Source organism: Syngnathus scovelli, chromosome 12, assembly GCF_024217435.2.
Source record: "Syngnathus scovelli strain Florida chromosome 12, RoL_Ssco_1.2, whole genome shotgun sequence".
Taxonomy (NCBI): Eukaryota; Metazoa; Chordata; class Actinopteri; order Syngnathiformes; family Syngnathidae; genus Syngnathus; species Syngnathus scovelli.
Window position 1 is genome coordinate 13,064,039 of NC_090858.1, and position 21,885 is coordinate 13,085,923.

The following is a 21,885-nucleotide window of genomic DNA, read 5'->3' on the forward strand; positions in this document are numbered from 1 at the left end:
ATGAACAATCCAGGTTCTCCCATTGAACTACATGCTCTGATTTACATCGGACCAAAAACGCACCACAGCCGTCATAGTGTCACTGTTAGTAAAAGCACACAGCAACACACACATAAACTGAGTATGTGCCGATGCCACAACATAAAATCTCAAGATTCTCCGATTTGCCCCGCATGCACAATTAGTAAGTGGCTGACCAGGCCTTGTGCTAACTGACCAGTGGTTTGGCGATCCTGTTTACAATGCGCTCCGTAATTGATGTTGGACAATTTCCCACGGCACAGCTGAACATCTCTCACGGCACACCAGTGTGCTGCGGCACACTGGTTGGGACACACTGGCATAGTTGATGCTTGTGATTATGGGCAAATATTTAAGGAGCACTCAGTGATGGAGCTTCAAAGAGAACATTTTAAAATGTATTCTTGGCGATGAATCATGCATGTCGTGCTCCTCTCCGATGTGTATTCACGTTAGGATAGTCTAGTGTGTGGCAACGTAAGATGGCTGCCGGTGGTTTCAATTCTTCAACGACAAGCGAGCGGAATTGTTGTATGCGCGCGCACGCACACACATGCACACACTGATGCTGTTGTTTGGTTGGTTTGCAGGCACAAAGAGCTGGTGGTGAGTCAAGGTAATTATTTTGTCTAGAGAGAGCCCATAGAATTCCGTCATTGTCGTCGTCATTATGTGACATTTTCCTCGACAATTTTGTTTGAGAGGCGGCAGCTTGTTGTTTTTGTTCAGTGATGATGTCGTTGTCTCAAAGCAGCCAAAATGTCAACCCGGGAGAAAAACAGCCAAGCGGGTAAGTGCTGAACAGTCACATAGCAAGCTAGCCGGCGAACCAACCAGCTTACTCTCTAGCATGCTAACCGTATTTGAGGTGGGCCAATGGTGTTTCTCCTCTCTTCTTTCTCCACTTTCTCTCTGGCGTCTCTCTCAATTTCCATGGTCAGCATCTCTCCACTGCCTGCTCTCTGACATCACGCCTGTTTGCGCCGTCGTCATTTTGGCACGAGTGAGCGGACTTGGATGCGTGAGCTGGTTCGACAGGTGTATTTGTTGCAGCCTGGTCCTCACTTTGCTTTGCTTGGCCTTGGTTTGTATGCGTTTGTCCGCCAAATTTACCCACTAATTCAAATTCATCTGTTGATTGGTTCATTTTCAGATCTTTGTCTGAAATAATGTGCCCACATGTAGATATTTGACTTTCAGCTTTTGCTTTGGGCTCATGTGTGTGTGTGTGTGCGTGTGTGCGTGTGTGTGTGTGTGTGTGTGTTTGTGTTTGTGTGTGTGCGTGTGTGTGTGTTTATGTTTGTGTGTGTGTTTATGTGTGTGTATGTGTGCGTGTGTTTATGTTTGTGTGTGTGTGTATGTGTGTATGTGTGCGTGTGTGCGCGCGCGTGCGTGTGTGCGTGCGCGTTGGGTCTGGTGCAGAGGGAAACCACATCAAGATGTTCATGCGTGGACGCCCCATCACCATGTTTCTTCCCTCAAACGTGGAAAACTACGACGACGTCCGCACGGAACTTCCTCCTGAGAGGCTCAAGCTGGAATGGGTGTATCCTTTGCTCGCTCCAAGCGCTCGTTGCAACCCAGATTTCAGGTCATGCGATCGCATTGAGACGTCCCTACGAGTGTGTATGGGCGACTTTGGGGTGAATTGGTTGTCAGCACCGTTGCTTCGGTGAGAGTGTGAAGCATATTTTGAAGGTGGCCCGTTGAGAAAACAGCCATCCGACTGCGCTTCCTTGACCGCCGATGCCACAGCTACGGTTACCGAGGACGAGACTGCAGAGCCAATGTGTGCCTGCTTCCCACCGGGGAGATGGTGTACTTCATTGCCTCGGTGGTGGTCTTGTTCAACTACGATGAGCGAAGCCAGAGGCACTACCTGGGACACACGGACTGCGTCAAGTGGTGAGATGTCTGGCACTTTGTTCAAATGCTCGTGGCCACCTCTTCTCAACAATCCTTTCTCCCCCTCCCTCCTGTCCCTTTTTCCCGGCCTGCTAGTCTCACCGTTCATCCGGACAAGATTCGCATCGCCACGGGCCAAATTTCCGGTGTGGACAAAGATGGACGGGTAACTTCAGTCTACACTTTAGGAAACAAAACAACGTCTTGTGAGAATGTCCCACTACAATTGACGGAGGAGGTCCACATCACAATGATGCTCTCGTATGTAAAAAAAGAAAGGCAGACAAAATGTGCAGATTTCCTTTTGATTGAAAACTTCCCAAGTTGATTGCATAGTGGCTAAAGTCACATTTGAATATTTGCAGAAAACTAGACAAAGTAAATTGGTCTTATTGACTCAGTAAGTAACAGTAAGTTACCGTATTTTCACAACCAAAATGGCGCACATATAAACGCCTTTAATTTTTTCAAAAAATGAAGGTGCGCCTTTTAAGAAGTTGTGCCTTTTGTGTGGACCAGAGTCAAAAATATGTAAAATTGTTTTGTGTGACTTCCGTAATATATAGGCGTTGACGTAGATCGGGACAAAAACAAACAATCAGAGGACTAGATGTAGACTAGATGTAGAGTACGTACCTTTGCCGCCATTGTTTTGTGTGGCTTCTCCCACGTAGATCGGGACAAAAAAAAACAATCAGAAGACTGGTCGTGTCACGTAGAGGAGTACGTACCTTCGCCGCCATTGTTTTGTGTGCCGGAAGTCACACAGAGACGTAATATACAGGCACCCGATGAACCAATCAGAGGAAAATGCGTTTTACGTAGTTCAGGGCGGTAGACCAATCAGAGGACTGGACGTGACACGTAGAGGAATACGTACCTCCGCCACCATTGGTAAATAATACTATCGTCCGTGCAAAGTACGTACTTCCGTCGCCATTGATAAATAAACTCTACCGTTTGTGCAAGTCTGTAAAGTTGTTTTGTGTGGTTTCCGCCACATAATAAACAGGCGTAATATGTAGACCCGATGAACCAATCAGAGGACATAACGTTTCACGTAGATCGGGGCGGTAAACCAATCAGAGGACTTTACGTAACACGTAGAGTACGTACGTCTACCGCCATTGATAAATGAATACAATCGTTTGTGCAAAGAAAACAGCATTAGGACCTTCTAAAATGGCATAGACAAAGCTTACGAGGCACAATTCAAGCTTCCTAGAAAGCCGGGATCATTGCCGAAGAGCAACGTGACAACGACGAGACAATGACGAGGGAAATTGGCATGTCAGATGGCGAACTTGCCCAACTGTTTAATTTGGATACAGAAGAAGTACTTGGACAGATTTACGTATGAATATCGATCAACAATAATGTGAGTACAGGAGAGTACATGGTTAAACAGTAGAATAAAATACAACTGAACTCACTTTCTTGCTCCCCCGACGATTTTTTTGCTTACCGTAAATCATGGCATGCATGCGCCCTATGATGCAGGGCGCCCTATGTGTGTGTTAAATCTAGTAATGGCCCACATAACTGAGACTGCGCCTTTTAGTATGGTGCGCCCTTTGGTCTTGAAAATACGGTACATAAAACGGAGTCACCTGAAATTATTTTTTTAAACGTAATTTTTTTGGACAGCATCAATGTGATTGTGTCCTTTAGTATTATTTTAACTTGAGAACAGATTTGTTTGCAGTCATCCTGACATTCAAAACACAAAAAGGATGAAACTTTGTTCTGGTTGCAGGGATGAGAATCTTCCGCGGATCCGCGGATTTCTGTATTTTTTTCCGTCGGGAGTATCATTTTAGTGAATCGTGTAGATCCGTTGAGAAAATTGTTTTTATATGGGGGGGAGGGCGGCTGGCAGCAGTATTGCGACAACAGCCGCCTTATTTTCGGCAGCATTTTGGAGCTACTTTCGTCACATCATTTGCCTAATTAGCAAAAGTTTTAGCCAGCATGGCGAACGTTTTAGAGAGAAAAGACGGGGATCGTGCCAGGGAAATAGACAACTCGAACGGGATCACGAACTGCTTCAGATGGGCATGGCTCGAGAGCAGCGTCATCTTACAACTGGGAACACAAAGACGCTCTTTAAGCAATGCGACAGTGAGCACCCGGTGCGCTGCGGTTGCGCAATCGGACTAAATTAAGCTCCCTGTACACTGAGGTCCACTTAAATTTTGGAAAGTACATCAGGACTTTAAAAATATTTTCGAAATTACAGCGGCGGCTCTGTCACAATAATGTTATCAGAGTGGTACAGTTGCGCGGTGGAGCATGCGGCCCCCGAACCCCAGCTACTTTTCAGTGGTTATTTTCATTTGCCGTTCTCACCCTGTGGTTGGTCTATACCGTTAAATGGCAATCGGTTTCAAACGTCGGTCACGAGAACTGGGACAACATCATGGTCTTCTTGGATCGGACAGACAGCGCGCCAAACTGTGTCAGAAATGAAGACGGTATTCGTGTTTCATTGGCTAAATTCCGGGCCGTTCTGATTAGTTTGAAAATGAATGAATTCCTCAGGCCCTCTTTAGGGAAAAGGATGTGTTGGTTCACCCACTGACTGGGTGGGGCATCTGGCAAAGGCCCACAAGCGGCATGTTGGCGATTCCCAGCCACATTAGAAAAATCTCTCGATGCACCGGCAAACAAATATGACGTATAAAATCCTCTCCTCTCAATTTATTCCCAAATGTACTCGGTCGGTGTTCTTCTGCCCTACCCACGGCAACAAGTTCATTATGTACAGGGCCATCCACCACCGATTGGTAAACCAAGGGACATTATTTGGAGACGAGAAATAGTTTTGGGGGGCAATGAATTGAGGTTGGACACGTATCTCTCAAGGGACACTCGTGCTCGGCAAGCTCAGCTGCCGCTTCTTGTTGCCGTTGTCGGGTTCTCATGAAACCATCACCTTTGCTCCCCAGGCCGTGCAGCCGCACGTCCGCATTTGGGACAGCGTCAGTCTGTCCACGCTGCAGGTCATTGGTTTGGGAACATTTGAGCGAGGCGTCGGCTCCTTGGTCTTCTCCAAAGCCGTGAGTGGCCGTCGCGTCACGTGGCTGCGTCACGAAACGTGTGGTCCTCAACTTAGGCGTGTGCCCGTTTGTTGCCTCAGGACTCGGGTCAGCATCTGAGTGTGGTTGACGATTGCAACGACCACATGTTGACCGTTTGGGACTGGCAGAAGAAGTCCAAGGTGGCCGAGATAAAGGTGCGTGCAGCCGCCCGCCTGCCCGCCCGCCCATCCTGGATCTTTTACATGGCTAGTCAAGTTGGCTCCTGCGTGTCTGCTTTGCAGACTACCACCGACGTGGTTTTGGTTGTGGATTTCCACCCATCGGACCCAAACACCATCATCACCTGTGGAAAGTCTCATATTTTCTTCTGGGCCTGGACTGGCACCTCGCTGGCTCGGAAACAAGGCATCTTTGGGGTAGGTTTGCACCCATTCATATGCCTGCACATGGGTAATGTTGGGGCTTGGATTCTGTTTTTTTCTGGGTTTCAATGCATAACATTTATAGACCACCTAAGTGCATTCTACACTACTCTCAAACAATTGGCACTCTCTTTTGGTAGAAATGCAGCAATGTGTGTGTGTGTGTGTGTGTGTGTGTGTGTGTGTGTGTGTGTGTGTGTGTGTGTGTGTGTGTGTGTGTGTGTGTGTGTGTGTGTGTGTGTGTGTGTGTGTGTGTGTGCGCGTGTGTGTGTGGGTGTGGGTGTGGGTGGGTGGGTGTGTGTGCGCGCGCGCATGTGTGGGTGTCTGTCTGTGCTTATGTGTGCGTGTGTGGGTCCGTGCGTCACGTGTTGTTGTTTCCCAGAAATACGAGAAGCCAAAGTTTATCCAGTGTCTTGCCTTCCTGAACAATGGAGACATTCTGACAGGAGACTCTGGAGGCGTCCTTCTCGTGTGGACCAGGAGTGCCGCCGAGGCTTCTGTGAAAGGACCGCGAGGTGAGGACCAGATCCTGTACAAGAACATGTCATATGTCCTTAAGATCAAAATGCAATATTGTAGAGCAAGCAAATAACATTATTGGAAAGCAAGTTTGGCTTCTTCTCCACTTAATGGTTTCACTTGTCTAGCGGTTTTCCTCCTGTCAAGGCCCTCAAAGCGCATCACATTGACTTTGGTTCTCCTGTGCGGCGCAGCCTTTCAGATCAGCCGTCAGGTGAAAGGTCACGAGGGCAGCGTGTTCTGTTTGTGCCAGATGACGAGCGGTGCCCTGCTGAGCGGAGGAGGAAAAGACCGCAAGATCATCCTGTGGGACCACCAAGTCCAAGCCCAGTGCGACATTGAGGTCGAGCCTCTGCCGCCTCAGCCACCTGTACATCTGCCTTGTGCAAATTGTTTGACGTTTGTCGGCACACGTGTGTCTGAAGGTCCCAGACCAATACGGAAGTATCCGGGCTGTGTCTGAAGGCAAGGGGGACGAGTTTCTGGTGGGAACGTCGCGCAACTTTATACTCCGAGGAACCTTCCACGATGGCTTTACGATGGAAGTACAGGTAAGGGCCAGCACAGATCGTGTTGCCACCTTGTGGCTGTCGACATGCCCTTTCTCTGCTTGCGTGAACTCTTTCTCCACCGGGGACCTTTCTGGTGGCCAGCAGGAATCCCAGTCGGCCACCAACGTGTTAGGACAGTCAACATTTGATCTCGCAGGCACTTTTCATGCAGAAATGATTGCTCAACATGCACGGTGGGTTAAAGTCATTCCCCCCCACTCATCTGGGAGTTGGCGTCCTGGTCATGTGTTGCCCGGCAGAAACACAGAGTCTGTGTCTTTGACTTTTGGCTTGAATCGGTCTCTATATGTTGTTACATGAAATGGCACGCTAGGTAAGCAGTGCTTTTCCTTTTCTGGTTCTTAAATGGATAAATATAGACGCGTTTGTGTTCAGGGTCACACGGACGAGCTGTGGGGCTTGGCGTCGCACCCGTCCAAAGATTTATTCCTGACGTGCGCCCAGGACCGTCAGGTGTGTCTGTGGAATTCCACCGACCACAAGCTGCAGTGGAGTCGCAGCGTGGAGGTGAGTTACGATGTCACCTTCTCCCGACGACGTCACTTCGATGACGTCACTTGCAGCCCGATATCTTAGTTTTTCTTTCTGCCCTGTGGAGATGATTAACACCTGCGTGTCCCTCCCGCAGGAACATGGCCACTGTGCAGACTTTCATCCCGGCGGCGGAGTGGTCGCCATAGGAACACATTCAGGAAAGTGAGTGTTGCATCAAGTGTGGGCGAGGCTGGATGACGCAGTGTGCGGGACTAATGCGAGAGCTTGTGTGCGTCAGGTGGTTCGTGCTGGACGCCGAGACCACCGACCTTGTCGCCATCCACACGGACGGCAACGAACAGCTGTCTGTCATGCGCTTCTCTGTAGGTGGGTGGAGTCAATTGCCGAGATGGTCCGTCCACAGGGCGGAGTCACAATCATTTCCTGCTGGCTTGACATCAGGGGTCACCAACTCCTTCGGGCTCCAATCCACAGTGTTTAAGATTTTTTCTTTGTCCAACAGGCCTGATTCAAATGTACAAACATGATAAGCATACTTATTATGGAGTTGATGACCCCTACTCTGCACGATGATGTTTTCTTGAGTTTCCAAAACCGGGTCGTTGAGGTCACGTGTTCCACAATGCACTCTGCCAAATGTTAACAAAGTGGCTCTGGCAGTATCAAAAACATGAATGAACATGAGTAAAGGCAAACGGCACACCTTGACAATGATTGACAAGCAATGTGCGACCGCAAGAGGTGTCAAAAGAAGTGAGCGGCACTCTGCAGACAATCAAAGGAGCCCTGACTGTGGCAAAGTGCAACTCAAAAAGCATTGTCGCCTCCATATGTTCCATTCATGGACGGCAAGCAGGATCGCTCGAGCAAATTTTCAAATGTTTGGCAGCTGGCCGGCCGCAGGCCAAGGTGCATGTGGGAAGCACCACGCGCCGCTGTCATGCCCGATTGTGCCCATCACAAAACGCAAGATGGCTATCAAGTCTGACTCGCTGTGTGCAGATGGTGTTCTGCTGGCGGTGGGATCTCACGACAACTTCATTTACATCTACAGTGTGGCCGAGCAAGGAAGAAAGTACAGCCGATACGGAAAGTGCTCCGTAAGTCCCGACTGTCCCAAAATAGCGCTCGAGTGGCTGGGGAGCCGCAAATGAGCCGCTTGGCGATGCAGCCCCGAGCGCCCTGAGGATCATTGGCATCTACCGTGATGCCCGTGTTTTGATCAAGTCTTGCTTCCTCCTTGCAGGGTCACTCCAGTTACATCACGCATTTGGATTGGTCGCCTGACAACAACTTCATCATGTCCAACTCCGGAGACTATGAGATTCTCTATTGTCAGTGTGCACGTGTTCCGCATCTGCTTCTAGGATGTGGCCATTTAGGCTTGCTTTTCTTTTTCTCTTGATTTAGGGGAGGTGCCAAATGGCTGCAAATACATTCGAAATCGCTCCGAGTGCAAAGACATCGACTGGGCCACGTACACCTGTGTGCTGGGTTACCATGTCTTTGGTCAGTACGCTCACCCGCTTCGTGTGCATGCGTGAGCGCAATACACTCCTTTGAGTTTGTAAAGAATGTGGCATGGCTTCGCTGCAGGCAAAAAGATCCAGCGCGCTCGCTCCAAAGCGTATTTCAGCCAAGTGTGTACGTAGGAGTAAATGTAAAAAACGATGGCGTGAAGATGTCAGGAAAGTCATTCTGCTCGATCGGAAATATTCTAGTCGACAGGGATGAGGACAGAAAATGAAGATGGACCAGCCAGACGCCTCACAAAATCAAAACTATTGTGCTGATCCCTTTGACTTTAGGAGGAATTTTGGTGGCCTAGTTTTTGGACATTTAGCAACAGTTGTTTTCGCTCCTTGTCAGACATGCAAGCAGCCTCTGCTCCAATGGCTTGTCCAGGCAAAATGAGCTCGCAGAACCATTTTGGCATCTTACTATCCAGCGAGGTGCTGTGTCGCAGCCAAGAAGCTCTGAGCAGCTCAGAGGACCTTAGAAGTCACATTAAGGCTCGGCAGAGTCGCCCCCTTGCAGATGGGCGGGCAAGAGTAGTACAAGAAGAAGGATCCTGGTGGTGGGGGTTCGAGCTTCTTCCGCAATCTTACAGAGAAGGTTCCACAGCTGTGTCTCCACCTTTCTGGCATACAGTCAATAGTTCAACTGAGAAAGCATCCTCCTGGGAATTACTATGAGCACAGCAACCATTCAAGAGAAAGTACCGGGAAAATAGAACAGTCTGAAAGAAAGGACAGATGTGACAGAAACGAGACTTAAGCTGGCGACTTCAACATTTTATGACTGGCAGAGTCAAGTCTTTGTTTTTGCTTTTACGCTTTTGCTCACTAAAAGCACAAGATGACATTTTTCAACATCAAAGTAGTTTACTGCAATCCCTGATGGTCCAGTGGTTAGGCCTGGGTTCGATTCCCGGTCAGGGAACCATATGCAGCCATAGGGGGGCACATGTCCATGTGCCGGTCCCAAGCCCGGATAAATACAGCGTCAGGAAGGGCATCCGGTGTAAAAACTGCCAGAAACGTCTCACGCGAAACATCTGGACAAAAAAGTAAGATTCGCTGTGGCGACCCCCTGAGGGGAAAAGCTGAAAGAGGCTACCCAAGTAGTTTGCTGCAAATTTGTATCTTTTGCCTCCTGCTAACATGGTGACATGGTAAAGGGAAGGGGTCTATGTTCTCCTCCTTTGTTTTATTGGGTAGCTGATCTCAGGGTTTGTGCACGTGCAACAGGCGTATGGCCGGAGGGCTCGGATGGGACGGACATCAATGCTGTGATCCGCTCGCATAACAGGAAGGTGCTGGCAGTGGCAGACGACTTCTGCAAAGTTCATCTCTTCTCATACCCTTGTGCCACGCCCAAGGTGAGCTGAGCCACTGCCTCCACGCCCACCCGTTCTTCTTACCTTGTCTGCATGTTCGTGTCTTTGTGCGTTGGACATCAGGCTCCCAGTCACAAGTACAGCGCTCACAGCAGTCACGTGACCAACGTTAGCTTCCTATTCGATGACAGTCACCTGATCTCCACGGGTGGCAAGGACACCAGCATCCTTCAGTGGCGATTGGTCGACAAGAGCAACCCGGCGGTGGGCAATGCCCTCCACCGCTCAGCCGCTGACGGGCCGGGAGGATCGTTTCCGCCAAGCCCCCTAACCTCTTCGAACTTAACCCCGCCTCCTTCAGCGTCCGTTCCGCCACCTTCCCCAAGTCCCAAAGACACTTTGGCGCTCGGCAGTGATGCGGCTGCGTTCAGCGATGACGCAGCCGCGCCCAGCGACGAGGACCCGCCGCCCCTCGCGCCTCCCTCGTAGGCTGCCAGGATGCCAAGGACGGCAAACATTAGACGTTCCTTTGTCATTTCAAAAATTGAGAACAAGTCATCAAGCTTGACCCGCCAATCAAACGTGGCAGACTCTGGCGTCACACCAGTCAACTGTGCCTGCATCACATTTTTTGTGGTTCCGGGTTCAAAAAAATCTCCAGCAGCCTTCCTGTGCGGTGTTTGCATGTAGTTAGCTTGTTAGCCTTCTTGTACTCAAGTGGCCTTTTCCGCCCACATTCCAAAAACCTTTCAGCCTGTCAGGCCTGGGATACAAAAAGATTCTTCCTTCAAAGACCGAGACGGAGCCCTCGCGTCCAGATAGGAAATCAGCCGTTTAGTGCATGAGGCGATGCAGTGCGTTGCGTGAACTGAGCACATCACTACGAACACCGCACACATTTGGATTCTGTTTCCGCGGCCGTCTGTGTTGATGTGGTCTCACAAAAACCAAGAAGCTCACATATGTGCCAATGTTAGCCGAGTGTGTCCGAAAGGAGCGCATGCGTGTGGGAGCGTTCCATGATGGCAAAGTCGTCAAGAAGAGACTTGCTGTGAAAAACACTTCCTGCTGTCCAGGGAACTCGCTTTTAGACCAAAAAAAAAAAAAAAAAAAACTTATCGGGTAGGATGCATTTTCTTGTAGTTGGGGACACTTCCTTGTTGGTCAATCAGGGTGCTTCTTTGATTAGTTTCCTTCCACTCGCGTCACACACTTAAGAGTCAATTGACTCGAGTCATTCTTCCTGTTTCTGGTATGACCCCCTTCAGACCCGATTTTCAGAACAAATGCACTCTTAACACACAGAATGATCTTCCAAGAACAATCTAATGTGACAGACCACAATAGTACCTTGTATGAGTTTGATGGTGGCGTATTAACGTGGCTGCTTGCAACATGCTGCAACAAACAACATGAGAAACTCCTCGTCCTTTGAGAGAAAAAAGGGTTGGGGTCCAACATTGCCCTTTTTTGCCAATGGGCCACTGTGAACAATGTTCTGGGGCCCCAAACACTGGCCCTGTATTTTCGCCATATAAATTTAGTTAAGTAGTTCTTTTTTGCATGTTTTTTTTTCTCTCTCTAGCAAAGAATCTAACTGAATGTATAATGTGACATTTTTTGGGCTTTGTCTTGTAAACAAGCAAAAAAAAGTGGTAAAAGGATCAATGATAATTGATCAATTGAAGTGGATAAAACTAAAAATGTTGACTATTAAATTGTTTTTTCATATTTAAAAAAAAAAACACACACATATTGGTTTCATTGTAATCGCGTATGAAATGTGTACTTGGGCCAGTGTCAGTCAACCTGGTTCGAGCCACTGAGTAACTTACAACGCTGATGGGCTGCACATCTTCAACAAAGGTGGGCTGTCATGACACTGTGTGATAGTTTTCCCCAGTCTAGCTTTAATGCAAGAACCACACATGACAGTTTCCCCATTTTACGCTTGCAAGCGGAACAAGCAGTCATCATCCTGTATGATGCAGAGGTGCTTGTAACGAACAGGGCAGGACACCCAAGCGCAGTGACACAGACTTTTTTAATTGTAAGGAAAGGGGAAGTGGAGTGCTGGATCTCGAGCAGGAGCGGTTGGATGCTTGTCCTGTGGCGTGGCTGGTGATAAGGCGCAGCGTGGAGGCATGCGCGGTGGCGAAGAGAGCAGCGACGCAAGCGCGTAGCAGAGCGAGGCGCTTGCGTTGATGGTAGTCAGTGACGAGTAGAGAGTCAGGATGGGCGGCGAGCAGAGCGTGGTCAATAACGGGCAGATGGTCAGGGCAGGCAAGACGAGACGGTTCAGCGAATGGAACAGGTCTGCAACGGGAGTCAGACGGGTAGAGTGCATACGGGTAGCATCACGGGACAGACTGACAAGGGAGTGATCAGCTGGCAGGGTTTAAATAGTCAAAAAGCCAGCGACAGGTGTGTGTGATTTGGCTGATTGGTGGGTGTGGCAGTGAGCGTGTGACAGGCGGGGTACCGGATTATTAGCGGACCGGCGTGAGCGTGACAGAACCCCCCCCCCCCTCAAGGGGTGGCTCTTGATGTCCACAAGGCTGGTGGGTACCACCGACGGGCGGGAGAGAGGGAACCGGAGCTGGGAGTGGTGACGCCGCGGCTTCTGAAATGGGACACTGAGAGGCAGACGGTGATGGGGGCTCTTGTGGACGGGTTGTACCCGCGAGATGTGGAATGTGGGGTGTGTTAGAGATTTGCTCACTCCAACTTATTTTGCAAGAACCACACGGGAGACAGGCAAGTTCTTTTAGACACCTGCAGGTGGAGAGTTCACTCGCTACAGGAATGAAGTCTGAAAGTCTCCTCCCTGCAAGGGCATATTTATTAGGAGGAACAGAGTGGGGGTGAGAGTGGACAGGTTTGGTGAACCCCCGGCCTCTGATAAGATCAGAGCAGGGGGTGTTTTACACTGTTGTGGGAAACAGAACAACTTTGATTGCTTCCCCTGCAGCTGGTCAATCAAGCAGAGGAAGCAACCACTTCATCTTACTCTGCATTGTGAGGGCAAGACAAGATTGATTTAATCATTATAGTCTACATTCCAACATAATCCTACGATAAAGATAACCTGGAAAACCCTAACATCTCCCTCCTGTTTTATCATATGATTATGTCACCCCAAACAACAAAGACAAGTAAGAAAAAACATATATATATGTATAATGAAGAAAGAAGAATAGTAAAAATAAAAACAACAAACAATGATAGCAACACTTTCCAGTGAAGATGAGGCATTACCTCAACACCCCAGATCAAACTTATTGTGTAAGCGAAAAACCTGCTGGCCAGATGTCATTAGCAGGAAAATTCTTACACGGCCCCTTTGCCACAGGCGACCAGAATGCTATCAATAAAAAAATAAAAAGAAAAACACAGAAACAGTACATCATTGTATCCATCACTTGCGAAGCATATTTGATGGTCAAATCAACAAGTTTCCGTAAAACATGCTCAACAGAACAGCATCTACGCAATCCACGTCTCATTATCATTATCACATCTGCCACGCCTAAGAAGTTGTATATGTGCTCGTGTTTTCGTCAGCTGATGATGTTCTAGTCTGTAGGTGTGTTCTGTCACACACACTGGCGCACACACGTGTCCAGTTGGCAGGCTGCATCGGACAACTCTGGTGACCACAAAACCACGATCCGTTCTGAACAGGCACGTGCACTCATAGGATGCAGGTGAGGCAGTGCTTCTGAAACTCTGGATGAAGTAGGTCCCGTCCGATGGTGCAGCCATGTCGGTAGTAGAGCCCTTACACCTTGAAAATGGCTCTCTCATCCTGGCACACAGCGGTGATGTCCAAAGCTCCCATCCAGTTTCCTCCTGGAGAGCAGTCGTCGTTAATGCATTTGTGGGTCCTGCTACCTTGGATGTAACATGTGTAATTCACTCCAGCTGGTCTCTCCGTGTAGGCCACTTGTGGTATTGTTCATCCTCTAACAGTCACATTGAGATTTGCCCAGAAGTGTTCATCATAGGCACCGTCTGCAAGTCCAGAGTGGGATGGGTCGGCATCACTGATTGTGACTGCTCGGCGTTGATATCCAACTCCTCCCATGGATGCCATACGTTTCGCTTCAGTGACATTCATTGCTCTGGCCTCCAAGCGAACTTGCGTGGAGGAAGGGGGGAGTTTCGAACACACATAGCACGCCTCCTGTGTGTGAGCACTCACAGTGAACCTGACATACCGGTACCAAGTGTTGGTTTCGTATGGGTTTCTGGGGTCCCATGACCAGTCTTCAAAGTTCTCATCATGTGACCATCGTTTACCACGGGCAACATTGTCATTTGGTCTGTTCAGATGAGTCAATAGACCATAGCACGCTCCAACCACAACGCAGCAGAGGATCCATCTGGCATATGGAGCCCCGTTGCTACTAGGATGGCAGAGACACCGGGACATCCCCTCGCCTAGCGGAGTGGGGATCGATGAATTCTTCACCAACATTGAGACGCCTCACCCTAAACGATGGGTCCCCTTTGTAGTCAGCCTTCCCCACCACTCCGAATTAGGGGTCCAGCACTCTCTGCAACTTGCAGTGGCTGAGGTGAATCCAGCTGGGCCGTTGAGAAATTTTTACCGCCGTGGGCGTAGCAAGCAAAACTTGGAACGGTCCCTCCCACTGCGGGCTGGCCCAGTTCTTTCTTTTGATGACCTTGATGTAGACCCAGTCTCCTGGATTGATGGGGTTGTCGACCTGTGAGGAGGAAAGATCAGCCGGCAGTAAATTTGTCTTTGACACAGTTTGAGCGTCCTGATCATATAATCTGCCAAGGACTGCTCTTCATCTGTTGTTTGCAAGTCTCGTAGTTCTTATCGTTCTCATGTTCCTGTTAGCCTGCAATTGTCCAAATCAAAAATGTTTTCTTTTAACTGTCTTTCTTTTGAACCTCTAAATCTCTCGTGTTGCTAACCTATCTACACCAGAACAAAAAAATTACCACAGTATAACACCAAATGTATTCGAAAATTCATTGTCATAAAGTGTTGTATTATTACTATCTTCCACTATCTGTCCTACTCACTCCCTCCTTTTGAGGCTTGGCAACACCCATGCCTCACACCTTGACAATTTTTTTGGGAGAATGCGTTCTTTACTACATACGATTCCATCATCATTTAATTTGACTTTCTTTCCAAAACGCTTCTCAATTTCTCAGTTCACACATCTTCTACATGTGTTACTGGTTCTCCAGTTTTTTTTATAGTTAATTATCTACCCAAAAGCTACGTGTTTCTTTCTAACATTCAACCTGCTCAAGATGACTCTTTCATCAAAGTCGCTCTACTCCTTTTCCATAGTAGTCGCCAACGACTTCAACCATTCAACCTGTAATTTCTTTTCATTCCGTCTATCATTCATCAATGTTCACTTGCATCTCACACACAGTCTCCAAAAAGGAGTCTATCACATTGGTCCCAATTCATCCAAGCTCACCACACAACATTCATATATCATTTTCAACTCAGGTTTCCTGGTAGAACAATCCACCAATTCAAAAAAAAATTAACTAAAACAAACAATTGGCAAATTAATCTGAATTTTTTCTTTGTTTTTAAATTTGAAGAACTCAATCTCTCAGATTTAGCTTGCATTTAGAATTTTGTATAATCTTATAACACAACCAATCAATTATTCCTATTAAATGTAGCATTGCAAAATCTTAAATTCACAATTTAGCTTCTTCCAATTCCTGAAAGCATGTTCTGTCATTTTTTTTTCTTCGAATTTCTCATGTGGGCTCGACACTTAACATGCACTAGTGTGGATTAGTTTCTGCTTGCAAACAGATTTCTCTCTTTTTCCTCTCATTTTTATCTTTCAAAATCATTTCTGTTCTGCGGTGCAAATTGGATAGACCACAGTCTAGCAAATTTTTTTATACTAAAACTTTAGCCAATGTTCATTATTTTAACATATACGCACACACATGCACAGCTCTCGCACGCAAAAGGTAGTTCCCAGCACCAATGATTCGTCACAGGCTGGCCATTTCCTGTGGTCGATCATGAGCTGGTCCCTCCCATGCACACGAGGACAGCACATTCTAATTTTATTTATTTATCTTCTAGAAGCAAGCTGCATTTCTTTACCACTTGATTTGCATATTTTAACTTTAGTGTAACACAAATTTGAGCTCTAGTCATTTGTAATTTGGGCATACAAACAGCATTGTCATACTTTTTGGATGGACAGGACTTCTAATAATCTAAAAAAAATTCTAATAATCTGACAATGACATGTTTTGCTGTCATATGGGCATCTATTCTTTCTTTCTCTGTATGAGCATAAGCGGTCAAAGAGGAGGAAGCTTGTCATGCTAAAAATTTGGCTTTTCCTCTGCTCCTTCCTCCACCCTTTGATTGGTATTGTTTTGCAAAACGACACTCTCGTGCAAAGTGTCCTCGTCTCCCACAGTTCCAACAGTTGTCTGAATCTGATGGGGGTTTTGATTTGAATGGCGGCTTGCGACCTTGTTGGTATCTAACTCTTCCTCTGCCCTTTTGGGAACTTTGGTAGAAGATCGTTGTATCTTTATTTAGATCATTATCATCATCTAGATGAAATACATCAGAACTTTTGCCTTTCTCAATCCCTTTATCAGCGTCTCTGGGCCACTGCATGTTTTTTTGTAAACCAAGCAGTGTCCGCTTCCACCAAGTGTTTCCTCACCCAACTGCCCAAGTCAGGGGGGAAACCAGTGAGGAGCGCAATTTTAAGATGTTGCTGATAAGAACTCTCATCTGCATCATTGAATGGGATGCCACTATGTACCCAGAATTCTTTTTCAAATCTCAATTGAATGGCGGTTTCATCACTTTTCAACTTTCTATCTTTTGTCTTTTGGATTTGTTCTCTTCTTTCTTGTGAAGCTTTCAACCACACTCTAGCACAATCCAATTCTCTCTTTTCTTTTCTTTTTCAGTCCATTTTTCTTTTTATCCACACTCTCTTCTAAAACATCAACTACTATCTTCCACACTTCAACTCTCAACTTCCCTTCTACTCCATACTTTTTCTTCCACTTTGGCATATATTGCATACAATTAAGAAATCTACTCGCCATGTACTTCTCATCTCCGTCAAGAGGTAGAGATTTACCGTTTTTATTTTCCATCTTAATTGTAGTAATTTTAGGTTATACAATTTCTTTTTCTCAAAAATATTATTATTATTATTATTATTATTATTATTATTATTATTACTTACCGTATTTGCCGGTGTACAGGTCGACTCGGTGTATAAGTCGACCCCCTAAAATTCGATGGAAATTTACGATTTTATGATATATCCTTTGTATAAGTCGAGCTCAATTGTTGCATTATATTAAACTTCAAAATTCAATATGCGAAATTTATTGACGAAATGTGTTCAAATTCCGGGAGGCCGTGCGCATGCGGCTGTTTATAAGCACCGCGGAGGAGATCGCGGAGCCTCATTCGACTTCCAGCGGCCGGCGAGCTCGCGCACGCCACCCGGCACCAACGGGAGGCCGGAAATAGCTCCAAGCCGAGCGGATCGGCACTTTATAAGCACCGCGGAGGAGATCGCGGAGCCTCATTCGACTTCCAGCGGCCGGCGAGCTCGCGCACCCGCCCGGCACATCCGGGAGGCCGTGCGCACGCGCCAAGTGGCCGAAAATAGCCCCCGCCGAGCGGATCGGCTGTTTATAAGCACCGCGGGGGAGATTGCGGAGCCTCATTCGACTTCCAGCGGCCGGCGAGCTCGCGCACCCGCCCGGCACATCCGGGAGGTCGTGCGCACGCGCCAAGTGGCCGAAAATAGCCCCCGCCGAGCGGATCGGCTGTTTATAAGCACCGCGGAGGAGATCGCTGAGCCTCATTCGACTTCCAGCGGGCCGCACACTCGCGCACGCCGCCCGGCACATCCGGGAGGCCGTGCGCACGCGCCGAGTGGCCGAAAATAGCCCCCGCCGAGCGGATCGGCTGTTTATAAGCACCGCGGAGTAGATCGCTGAGCCTCATTCGACTTCCAGCGGGCCGCGCACTCGCGCACGCCGCCCGGCACATCCGGGAGGCCGTGCGCACGCGCCGAGTGGCCGAAAATAGCCCCCGCCGAGCGGATCGGCTGTTTATAAGCACCGCGGAGGAGATCGCTGAGCCTCATTCGACTTCCAGCGGGCCGCGCACTCGCGCACGCCGCCTGGTTCAAATTTTCTAATTGGTTACCATCACATTGGAAGCGATGAATACGAAGTTAAATTTTATGACTCGGTGTATAAGTCGAGGTCGATTTTTTTCGGTCGATTTTGGATCGAAAAAGGTCGACCAATACACCGGCAAATACGGTATTTATTTCTTTGACTCTTTGAGGATCCTCAATGCAGGTTTAAATTGACCTTTCAACAAATTACTAGCCTGTATTATTGCCGTGGATCAATGCTAGAACTGCTATTTAGTCAATTTATCCTACCAGTCACACACTCAATCACACAAACTCCAGCGCTTTTTTTTTTTTTCCAGGCCTATCCAGGGATGGGTGTAAAACCCTCCCAAACAGCTTTGGAAAAACGGACAAAAGAAAAAATCTACGCCCTTCTTCAATTAAGAAAAAGAAGCTCTGTTTTTCTTAGCCCGTTTCTTCCACTGGGACTTGAACCCAAGCTGTTCTTTGGCTTGGAAAAACATACAAAGAAAAATCTACGCCCTTCTTTGATTAACAAAAAAGAAGCTCCGTGTTTCTTAGCACGTTCCTTCCACTGGGACTCTAACCCAAGCCAGATCCCTCAGCTCGGAAAAACAGACAAAGAAGAGTCTATACACTTCTTCGATGAACGAAAAAGAAGCTCTGCCTTTCTTAGCCTGTTTCTTCCACTGGGACTTGAACCCAAGCTGGCTCTCGTGCACCTCTACGTGTTACGCGTTTAACAACACAACACAACTTCAGGCCTTTAACTTACTTGTCCCCTGGTTCGTTGCACTGCCGGGTCCCGTCAATCCACCTCTGTCAGACGAAGGCAGACCTAAGATGCTGGCCCAGCGAAGAATTTCCTTCCCAGGTCTTTCTTTACCAGGTCCGGCTAGTGGACGCTGGCCCGTCGACGGTGTACAGCGCGTCGTCCTCCGTCAGCCAGATGATGGGTATGAGAGGTCCCGGGTTTCGGCACCAAAATGTTAGAGATTTGCTCACTCCAACTTATTTTGCAAGAACCACACAGGAGACAGGCAAGTTCTTTTAGACACCTGCAGGTGGAGAGTTCACTCGCTACAGGAATGAAATCTGAAAAGTCTCCTTCCTGCAAGGGCATATTTATTAGGAGGAACAGAGTGGGGGTGAGAGTGGGGGTCAGAGTAGACAAATGTCCGAAGCCCCTGGCTGATCAAAGCACAGCAGGGGGTCCTTCACGATGTTGTGTGAACAAAACAACTTTGACAACACCTTGCGACACTTCAATGATTTTCTCAACAAAAAAAAACCCTTGATCCTCTAAAGCAGGGATGTCAAAGTCAACAAAAACAAATTTGCTACAAGCCGAGGGCCGGACTGGTTCAATGTTTATTAAAATATATCGGAATGATTGCACATAGCCTTTTGAACTAAGACCTAACACAGTGTACATTATTTAATGATTAAATGAATATGGCAATATTTTGTTATGGCTCTGTCAGTAACTTCAAGGGAAAACATTTTCAACACCCAAACAGCAAAAAATTCAATTGTTTTAAAAACAAAATGTGTTTCTTAATATCAACAAAAATGCATAAGTAAAAGTGCATGCATTATAAACTGAAAATGTATTATTGTGCTGCTCTATGATCTACTGATCATTGCTTTCAAATCGTAAAATAAAAAAATAATCAAATCAGTTGTATTCTTTCTCATGGCTCTTATCTGCAATTTTCCCTTGGTCCATTCAACTGAAAAATAAATATAAATAAATAAAATTCAAAAATTTACGGCACACAGACAAAACAATACTTTCTTCAAAGAAAAATCACGTCTTGTAGAAACAAATGTAAAAATGTAACCGAATTAAAAAACGGAAAATACGTTACTGTTCTGTGATGCTCACTTGTCTGAGGCTGAGCCTGATACTTAGAGGTGTCTCATTGTTTGTACAAGTTCATCAATGTTTGGGGTTAGGCTCTGAGGCTCAAAACCCGTTTTTGATCAACTCTCCTTCTGCAAAGGGCCGGGCTGATTTGGCGATCTCTTTTGCCACAATAAAGCTAGCCTTGGCAGCAGCCTCGCTTTGTGATTTAGCATACGTGAACATAGCCTGTCTGGACTTAAGGCCTCGTTTTAATTCTTCCACCTTCTGTAGCTTTTGTTCATATTCCATATTGTCTTGGTCTGTGTGTTTCTTAGACGTTTGATAGTGCCTTCTTAAATTTAATTCTTTCATTACAGCCGCATTTTCTCCACACAGAAGACACACAGGTTTGCCTCTTACCTCCGTAAACATGTACTCTGCCTCCCACCTGGCCTGAAACCCCCTGTTCTCAGCGTCCACCTTACGTTTAGCCATTTTTGAGGAGGGGGGTATCAGAAAGTTGAACTCTGCTCTGACTACTGATGAATAATGAAGCCGCTTGTGCGAGCTGCAGGGACATCGCGGGCTACCGTTGCATTGTGGGAAATGTAGTGTTGGTGCGTGCAAAACACCAGCGGGCGGCTGTGGCCTACGGGCCGGTTCTAATAGTAATTCAATATCATCCAGGGGGCCATAGATAATCAATTCGCGGGCCGGATCTGGCCCGCGGGCCGTAACTCTGACATATGTGCTCTAAAGTAATGTTTGCCAAATTACATGCGTCTCTCGCTTTCAGATAACTTTGGCTGAGCTATTGTTTCTCAAATTATATGCGACAACACCTTGATTTTTTCTCTTTCAGATAACTTTTGGCACCTGTAATGACGCCTCTGTCACAAACACCCCCCTCCCTCTCGTGACCCTCCACTCTGACACATAGACCCCCCTCCCTTCCCCTTCTCAACAAAAAGGCTCCTTCAATCTCACACGTACGGGCCGGAAGCAAAGGTAGCTCAGAGGGCTTTTAGCAAAGCTAGCTCAGGTGCTGCACCTGTCTTGATTCATAAAAATACATGCCCATACATATCCACATCTTAAAAATGGCGCCAGCAAGCCAAAATGGCGACAGTCAAAGATGGCGCCGTCACGACTGGCGCCATCTTGATGCCCCCAACCCCGCCACAATTCAAAAGAGGGTGATTTATGATACCATAACAAGTCATAAAAAGGTCATAAAATTTTATGACCCCTAACTCATTTGCATATGAATACACATCAAAGCTTGGCGCATTATAATTCTCTCTCATTCAACAATCATGTGTCCGAGCACATGGAACTTGCCAATAACTATGCAACCAACTAACTGTTTTGATTGCAAATTTTAGCATTCCTTTTATAAGTATTATGGTGGTAAAATTTCATGATGATACGTGCAACAGTTTGTGAGAATGTAATTGCATGAACGGATGATGGACGCAATGTGATTTGATAACCAGCTGAGCTAAAAACATGAAAAATACAATGCATCTTTGTAACTAAATATTCTACAAGTTTTTGTCTATTAACATACATTGTTGTAAGATTATGTCTATTATATTGAAATAATGGAACAATGCTGTTAATACATAATTCTGATTGTTAGTTTTGCTCATAGTCACTGTTTCAGTACTATCAGTAGTTATGTTCGGTAATCCACAGAGAAGTGATGTGAACCAAAATATGCAAAAATGAGACATTATTGTACCACTATGCATTAAACGTACAGATAAGTTTATATGAGAATAAAATAATTCCATTTGACAATAATATGCGAGTCATTGTATATGTGTCTTTATTATGACTTGCCACTACATGGCCGGATGCAAATTTCAGCTGGGATATATTTAATGCTTCTGTAGACTGGGTAATCCTGGTTGATGCTGCAGATAAAGTGTCCTGGTCACTTACATAAACCTGCTGCAATGTTCTTGAATTGCAGCTTCCTTGTCAGGTTTCTTGAAGTCAGCAGATAAAAATGGTGGTAGATCGCCAAGTGGAACGCG

General features: G+C 46.8%; 1 protein-coding gene across 10 annotated transcripts in view; it reads left to right on the forward strand.

Moving 5' to 3' along the window:
• Positions 1-21,649, forward strand: part of LOC125978096 (echinoderm microtubule-associated protein-like 4) — a 75,918-nt gene extending 54,269 nt beyond the window's left edge. For 5 of the 10 annotated variants that reach the window (XM_049735132.2, XM_068652475.1, XM_068652474.1 and 2 more), the window contains 19 exons: positions 612-637; positions 773-811; positions 1,444-1,567; positions 1,777-1,926; positions 2,023-2,092; positions 4,875-4,985; positions 5,066-5,161; positions 5,249-5,383; positions 5,772-5,904; positions 6,103-6,251; positions 6,334-6,459; positions 6,856-6,987; positions 7,109-7,176; positions 7,253-7,341; positions 7,978-8,075; positions 8,222-8,309; positions 8,386-8,484; positions 9,726-9,856; positions 9,938-21,649. In XM_049735132.2, the coding sequence (XP_049591089.1) occupies positions 612-637; positions 773-811; positions 1,444-1,567; positions 1,777-1,926; positions 2,023-2,092; positions 4,875-4,985; positions 5,066-5,161; positions 5,249-5,383; positions 5,772-5,904; positions 6,103-6,251; positions 6,334-6,459; positions 6,856-6,987; positions 7,109-7,176; positions 7,253-7,341; positions 7,978-8,075; positions 8,222-8,309; positions 8,386-8,484; positions 9,726-9,856; positions 9,938-10,303 (2,230 nt within the window). In that variant the 3' untranslated portion in view covers positions 10,304-21,649. Of the gene's footprint in view, positions 1-611; positions 1,106-1,443; positions 1,568-1,776; positions 1,927-2,022; positions 2,093-4,874; positions 4,986-5,065; positions 5,162-5,248; positions 5,384-5,771; positions 5,905-6,102; positions 6,252-6,333; positions 6,460-6,855; positions 6,988-7,108; positions 7,177-7,252; positions 7,342-7,977; positions 8,076-8,221; positions 8,310-8,385; positions 8,485-9,725; positions 9,857-9,937 lie in introns of those variants that run through there. The other 5 variants (XM_049735139.2, XM_068652477.1, XM_068652481.1 and 2 more) reach the window with 4 other exon arrangements.
• The last annotated feature ends 236 nt before the right edge of the window (positions 21,650-21,885 follow it).